Consider the following 8,531-nt stretch of genomic DNA (forward strand, 5'->3'; position numbering starts at 1 on the left):
ATATTAATACAACTACTGTCTACTTTAATAAAATCAATAATAATTTATATAACAATAACAATTCAATTATTATCTGTCGGCGTTTGAGTTTCGTTCGGAAATGTGAAGTATGACAATTGCTTTTAGAACATCAAAGTCATGGTGATTAGAACAAATGTAATGTCTAATTTTAAATTACAAAACTCTATGTTTATATTTAGTTGATAGAATTTACATCGTTCTTGGTGAGAGTTGCCAAGATTTGGAACGAAGTACCTGGTTCTATTTTTCCTGATGAGTTGAACTCTGGAGCCTTTAAGAGTGGAGTGAACAGGTTTCTTTTGAATAGGCGTGTACCACCTTCGTCTTCATCTACACTTTCCATCAGGTGAGATGGAAGACAGGCGCCTATTTCTTTATATAAAAAATATTGTAAGTAATAATCCAGAATATAACAAAACCCTTATTCTTTCTACCCCTAAAAACCGCTATGATGACAGGCCTTGTGCCGCCCGCATCAAGCGAGTACTCGCGACCTTGATCAGTCTACCTAGCGGGGGGGGGTCTACCTACGCCGCGTCTACCTGCTCATGGTCACCACTTCAGAATCTTTCAGATACAACAGCTATCAGCTGCACGAGCGGTATACTCCGCCCATTGCCATTTTAGACTTTTTTACTCAGTATTTTTTATTACAAGTATTATATAAGAAATAATAGCAGTCACCTGTCACTTGATATACAGTATGATACTGAGTGTGAAACAGAGTTATACAGGGTGGCCAGATAAAAGTGCAAATTTTGGTTTCAGGATACTTTTTCTTTCAACAACTGCATAATTTGAAATAGTGTAACAGCAGCACCTGGTGTCAATAAGGTGCGTGACTTGTCATACATTCAAAGAATCTGTCAGTTGTAAACAAATTTTTTAGCGAACAACTGATATCACGTAGGAATAACATAGGATTTTTTTTCTCTGGGATTGTTACAAAAGTCGCCCATAAGCTGATGATGTTTTCCCAGCACAAAAACAACATTCACGAAGAAATATTTGCTACCTCAAAATACATGTTTCATTTTTAAATTTAAAAAAGAATTCGCATGTGTTTACTATATTATAAATTTTTATTTGATTTGTAGTTTTTTTTATGAATACTATATTTTGAAAATCATAAAGGTTTAACTATAATTTTAAATTTGGAACAGTTTTCCGATCACAGATTATAACTACACAATTCGAATGCTCCTGTGTTGGTAGAGTAAATAATTTTAAATATTTAACAAACGAGATATTTATTGATTACGAAGTTATTTATTATGTTAGATTTTTTCTCTATCAGACAAATGCTAACTTTTCCTAGATAAATTCATGTTTTTATTTATTATGTTATATAAAAAATACAATATTTATTATTATGTATTTTAATGAAAAGAAATATTAAATATGAAAGGAAAATTCTTTATAATATCTCAAGTCGTCTAGCGGCTCATGTCTTTCTATTTCTCTACAAACATTTATATATACTTTATATGTTTGTCAGTAAGTTATTATCTTGAGTGATAAGACCGGCCATTGTACTTTTTTTGTACTTATTACTCATTTTAATCTGTTATTATTATTACACATATTTAGTTTTTATAATATCGCTCGTGCAAGTGACAACCGTTAGGTACGCTTATCGAATGATGACCACGGGCTGGTAGACGCGACCCAGGTACACCCCCTTCCCCTCCCCCACTGGGTAGAATGACGACATAGGTAGCGTTACTAGAAGTCGCTGGATGTGGAAAACACACGACTGGTCATCGTGGGAATTTATGGAGGAGTTCTTCACTTGGCACATCGGCTGATGTGGTGATGGTGATTATAAATCTATACATTCATTTTGTTACGTGTAAAATAGAGTATTAAAATTATGTAAGATAATCAAAGCACAAGGCGAAGCACTAGGCTGTAGAAAAATCATTGTGTTGACATTGGAATCGAATGTTGGACACCGGTCTTTACGGATTTACATAAGCCTTTTATCAGGCGGCCTTAAGCTTGGTGTTTTGTATTTGTATGTATTCCTAACTAGACGCTTGAACGTTGGGTGAACATGTTTTAATATAAATAGACTAGGTTCTGAATTATAAACGGCTATAGACAATAATCTTAGTTTAATAAAGCTGAATTTGTTGTAATTCAACCTCGAGGTCGTAGCTAATTATATTTGCCGAGATGTAGTCTCCAAAAGTGTCGATCTAGTTTGTTGTAAGTTACAAAAGGCAGTCTTATCCTTTTGAATCTTAACGCAGGAGACAGTTTTAAGTATCGTAAAGAAAAAAATCAGAAATATAAGACTTCTAATTTTGTTATATCACCTAGTGTTCAATAAACTAACCATATCCTCCTATATAACATACAATATTTACAGAAAGTTAGTAATTACATATATTTATAGAATTTAGAAAATAGATAGTCGAAGAGAAGAAGCCCCGAAATGCTTTCAAAAACTGAACATCGTGCTACAAATTCGACTAGCACACTGTCATATTTTTTCATTTCTCCTGTAAGGCTTTGAAACATGGACCTTTACAGAATCGATTATTAAGTTGAAGCCTTCGAAATGGAGATGTGAAGTTAATAGTGAAAGAAAAAAACACAATAAGAACCTCTACAACTTATAGTACAGGGTTATATCTTACACCAGTGGTTTTAAAAAAGTCCTCGTTCGATTTTCAAAACCGCGATATCATAGATTGTCATAATGATCGCCGAACTTCATAACAAGGTGACACTTTGAAAATAAGAATGGGATTCCCCGTAAATTTCCTATACGACCAACTTGTAACCGCATCTAGCGACATCCGACTTTAATAAGGATTTCTGTTCACCTTGTTAAAGTCTATGCTCACTGTGTGACCCTCAATTTAGACAACCTTATATATCTCTAGCTCAAATAGCTGCCTATCCGACAGCGCCGTTACATGCACTAACTACACTCTTCCCTTTACTCTTTTCTCCCACTTCTCCTGTCTACTTAATATCTCAATTCCAGTTCGTAGCAAATACACACGAAAAAACACTTCGCTCCTGGAGCAATCATCTACTAAGATATCCCCCACATATTACTTTACTCACTCCTTCGCAATATTTAATTTTAATTCGTTTTTTCATTGTTTGACTAAAAATCATTATATGTTCTCAGTGTGATAGTTATAAGGTAACAACTGTAACTAATTTTATATTTCTAAGCTTCTGAGTTTGTACTTTCTTACTGCCTTTTGTTACTGTCTATCTCCAATAAAGTAAATAAAAATAATATACAACCTATTCTTCTTTGGAACGCGCTCCACGATATCAGGATGTACAGGAATCGTTGCGCATTTAAAACGAAGGTTCGACAGCTGTCGCTTGACAAGCCGACGAAATTTTTATTATTAACAAACGATTTTAATATTTAATATGATGAAATAATTTATATATAGAGATAAGGATATTTATAGAATAAGATATATATAGATAAATTAATATGATGAAACGATTTTATTATTTAATATATGCAAATAAATAGTATAAGTAGATATTTAAATATGTTATGGTATGTTTATATATATTTAAATCAGGTAGTAGCCATTAGTATATTTATATAAGCTGTTTTTTTATTTAATTCTCTTCCTTTTCAATTTTATTTTAAATTTTTCATATTATTTTTCATGTTTTATGATATTAACTAGTTTTACCTACCTTTATTAATATATAGCACAGCCTAAGTGTTAACAGATAGAGAATGCCTTCAGTATTAAGTTCGCCATTACACGTAAATGTGTAAAAAGTTTTTAAATAAATAAATAAATAAATTATTGTCACTGTCGACTACTTCACACTTGCATGTATATTTGTCATAACAAAAGTAATTGAATAAAGCAAGTGAATTGAAATTGTAATGGCAAAAAGGCCGTGTGCATGTAACCTATATATATATACTTCTTTTCAGTAAATAGACGCCTACTAGCAGACATAGGCTTTCCTCAAAGATCGCCACCGTTCTTGCTTTGTCCGCAACGTAAACTATATTCGATCCACTCAGTTGAAGGCTTACCCGCGCCGCACTGCCTTTTTAGACAAGCAACTCTACGAGATAATTTACAAGACTTAAATTATAAAATACACGTTATTCTTAAACTATGAAAGAAATCTTCACGAATCATATAATAACAAGTTGTATAAATGCATAAGAAATGGGCCAAACGAGGAATGTAGGCATATAGAAAACTGGGTCGTACAATTTAAATTATGACAACAAAAACTCTATTAAGAATAATAAAAATATCTTTAATATCTCTTGGAATTTACAGCAGTTTTTAAATAGATGCTAATAAAATTTAAAATAATGTAGTTTTGATTTAGTGTCCCATAAATCAATGTCAAGCCGAAACGATCCCGAAAAGTAAATTTAAATTATACATAACTGCTTGAAACATATATCCGAAGACACAAGAATAAAACCTTAGTGAGAAGCTATATTTTACTTTATTTTTGTATTCAATATACTATTTATACAGGGTGTCCCATAAATCAGCGTCAGGTCGAAACCTTTTTTTTCTTTATTTTTAATAAACTAGATCACAGCCTATTAAAAAAAGTGTGTCACCTAGTCTTTACTTCTAAGTGTTTTTTCACGTTTAAGATACGGTAAGTATGTGTTCTATTAACGATAAACAAATCATATTACAATGGAATGACTTTTCAGAACACTTTGACATATACCAAAATTATTATCGTGTTCTTTTTTGAAATACGTAAAATAGAATATATTAATTAATTTTCTTGAGTACCTCATTAAAGAGAGCAATGAAAAGGGCTATATATGTATATATATATATATATATATATATGCTCAGAATTTCGATGCGCGGTCGAATTAGAAATGAAAAGATCTGCAGAATAATCAAGGTCACTGAAGTGGCTCCAAAAACTGCCCGTCTGAAATAGCAGTTTACGACACATTGCTCGGTCAACCGATGGCTGTTTCGTATGAAAGGTTATTAACGTCCACGAGTCAAACACGGCCTGGATAGGACCCCACCAGGTAGACTGGAGACATAATAAGATCGTGGGAAGTGGAAAGTGGGCAAAACTGGTCATCGTGTCGATCTTTAGAAGGCTTTTGCCTTGCAATGAGCATCTATGGTTGAATAGATGAAGCCAGTACATGTCCTATTAACCTGTTTTAATTTGACGTTAATATATGGGAAACTCTCTACATGTTTTATTTTTAAAAGTTAAATTCAAAAATTTATTACTACGTAATTAATGTACTCATAAATGGATTGTAAACATATACAATAAATTCCAATGGAGATTAGAGAAAATATAATATATAAAGTGAAGCCTTATGTCATTGTAAATTGGGAATAATGTTACGCAATTCGTTTTTAAAAACCGGTTTTTTATTATCATGAAGTTTTTATAACGTACCTTGTTAATCGTTAAAATGTGCATTTTTCACGATTTTAACATTGAAAACATTGTAAATCACGAATTTAAAAAAAATTACATTTGCTGACGTATGTTATGTTACTTAATTTGCTTTATTTCTATAAATTAGTTAATATTATGTCATATAATATGCCTTAGTTAAAAAAAAATAGGATTTGACTTTATCGAGTTGGCAAAACTTTCTATGTACAACGAATCCCGAATCAGATCCCAGAAATTGTTGTTTCCTTAGGTTCACTACACTAAATTACTTTATAAAAGATAGCACACCTTGCGAATAAAGTGTTCACCTCTATACAGATAGAGAGTTTCTTTAGCCTGTTTTCAGGTCTGATGTATTTCATCCGAACAGCTGGTAGAATCAACTTGACGTCAACAAGAGATATAGTCCATCGCATTTTGTGAAAAAAATTCTAGAGATTAGAACAAGGTACAGGGTCTGTATGACCGCATAAGATACGTAATTATAGTTAAATTAAAAATTCTTAAATATATTTTTTTTAATTTGAATAGTTGCTGTTCTAGATATGTTTAAGTTTAGTAAAACAAGTTAAAAATGTGTATGTGTATAAACAAAAATAGCATCGAGTGTGTTGCGAAAACATATGTTACCTGATAAGGCTCGTCTGGTTTTCCGGGGTAGGATGCGCTGCGGCGATAGTCCGGAGGCCTTGGAGGGGCTGGAGCTCGACGCCAGGGGGCGAAGGCCGACGGCTGCGGGGGCTGTGGCGCCGGCCAACGGTACTGCGGCGCACGGCGAAACGGCGCCCTGTACTGGCGATCATCGTCGACGCTTGGTGCGCCGGGGTACTGTAACTCGCCCATACACGGAAGGCGTCCGACCAGCGCCGCGGTCGGACGTGTACTGCCGATAACACCTATCGCCTGTCGGGTCGATGTCAAATGCGCGCGCACGCCGCGTTCCGTTTTCGAAATTCGAACGAGCTCCATTTTTTTTTCTACACCGTTCATAAGGCTGTATCGGCGGATTGCCTTTGCTTCAATGCGTCAACCGTTCCCGCCATTTCGTACGTCAAACTGACGTGACACCATCATGGCGCAGTCTTCCAGTTTCGTTATTAAACTTGACCAAGCCATGGCTCATTTACCCTGACTTATTAAATATCAACTTAATGGTGACATAACTAATGTTTAAATTGCAGCATTATGGTCACCTGTCCAGTCAACTTAGATGAACTTAACACGACTTCCTTACCTCAAGACCCTGGGTACCTGAACTAATCTTCCATTCCTACTAAGCGAGTACCTTATGCAGGGTGAAAATAAATGAACATAATAAAAATTATCAAAAAACATTTATAAGCTAAATTCTAGATATCTTTATTCAAATAAGCATTTTTAAATAGAATATTTTAACATTAAAAGTAATAAGCTACCACTGACTTGGAACGTTGACGAGAAGAAACGACCAGAGACTTCTCAATTGCTCTTTTAAAATTAAATTTACAATGTTTTATGTGTACATTATAATATTAACCATGTAAATGAGTCGACAAGCCAAGTTCCACATATTTCGATGAAACTAAAACTGTTGAAAGTTATAATAAGTTTTATTTAATAATATACTCTCAAAATTAGATTAAAAACTAAGAAAAGTTGGGTTTTCTATATGTTGGACAACTTGAAATTATATAATATATGTACACAACCTAATAAATATTTCGCTATAAATGACCTTATAATAACACATTACATATCTTAGAATTGATATGTTTGCTACATAAATACAAAGATATTTTTTGGACATATATAAACTTTAGGCCGAAAGTATATTGCACATTTGTCAATAAAAAAAATTGAAAGCCTTACATCTATTTTTAATCACCCTGAAAAGAGTGATCACTCTAAAATATGTTACATTAATTTATATTTTATACTGGAACCCGATAGTTCAATAACTTCTGACAGTATCAAGCCTTCAAAAAAAGATATTTATTAATATAATTTACTTATTAACTAATTCAAATAAACTTAAAATTAAAATTAACTTAAAATTATTACTTAAATTAATTTAAAATACTTATTATTATTAACTAATTAACTTAAAATTAAAATTAAATTGAAATTAACTAATATAATTCAAAACAATAATCTAATAAGATCTCGCAGTGAAACTCCATGCATAGCCTTCTATATTGCTGGATAACCCTGAGCCTTCTTATAAGGCCCGTCGTAAGTGATCACTTCTCGAATCCATATATCATCACACATTGGTGAAAGATCTTCGTCTTAAATATTGCGGTATTTTGGTCGGGAGATGGTTGCGGAACTTCCTGATCGCTGCCCATTCGAGTTGAATTCGGTGTGTGATCTCTTTCTCGAAGTTTGACTTATAGATAAATTAAAAAGTAGTTCTATTCTTGTGTGTTGTGAATTTACATTTAAATTTTTCTGTCAAATTACTGCAAGTCAACGAACCATAGAGAAGAATGTGCTCGGGATTTCTCTAGGAGATCGTATCAGATGGCCCAAATTGACAGAGAGGCCTCATAATACACAGATAATCATTGGGGTCAATAGGCCTGCAAACGCCATATAGGAGGTTCGGTTCACCAACAAAGATAGACATTATGAAGGTCGCCAAAAGATTGAAGGATGCAAGCAGCTTCCAACTGGTCTCTGAAGAAAGCTGATCTTTGGGGAAACCTTATATCTAGACAGTGGACATCTTACAGTTGAAATTATAATTGTTTCATTTATACCCACCTTCTTGTATATTCTAAGTTATTAAGTTTGAATATATTCAAATAATTCGATAAAATATATTAATAAACAATGTTATTTTGATGTCATAAGATCGTTATTATAAAGACAATTAATAATAATTTATAATAAAATTCAAAACATATTATAGAATTGAAAAACATTAAATATATAACAGAGGTCTGTAAAGTCGTAGAGCTTCGTAGAAGTCTACGTCGTAGCAGTATGATATCGAATCCGTAGCATTTGAAAGACTACATTTGTTTTACTATTTAGAGATTTACGAATATTGTAGTTAATAAATATTAACACGTTCACTGCGGCTTGAGGCCGATTCAGCCTCA

At 33.1% G+C, this 8,531-nt stretch overlaps 1 protein-coding gene across 1 annotated transcript in view; it reads right to left on the reverse strand.

Annotated features, from left to right (window-relative positions):
- orb2 overlaps positions 1-6,308 on the reverse strand; it is a 128,109-nt gene extending 121,801 nt beyond the window's left edge. Inside the window, exon 1 of the mRNA XM_068771090.1 lies at positions 6,076-6,308. Coding sequence (XP_068627191.1) covers positions 6,076-6,288 — 213 coding nt within the window. The 5' untranslated portion in view covers positions 6,289-6,308. The remainder of the gene's footprint in view (positions 1-6,075) is intronic.
- Between the last annotated feature and the right edge of the window lie 2,223 nt (positions 6,309-8,531).

Source organism: Battus philenor, unplaced genomic scaffold (assembly GCF_028537555.1).
Source record: "Battus philenor isolate CCGP_79_NKW_IND1 unplaced genomic scaffold, ilBatPhil1.0.hap1 SCAF_30, whole genome shotgun sequence".
NCBI classification, from domain to species: Eukaryota; Metazoa; Arthropoda; class Insecta; order Lepidoptera; family Papilionidae; genus Battus; species Battus philenor.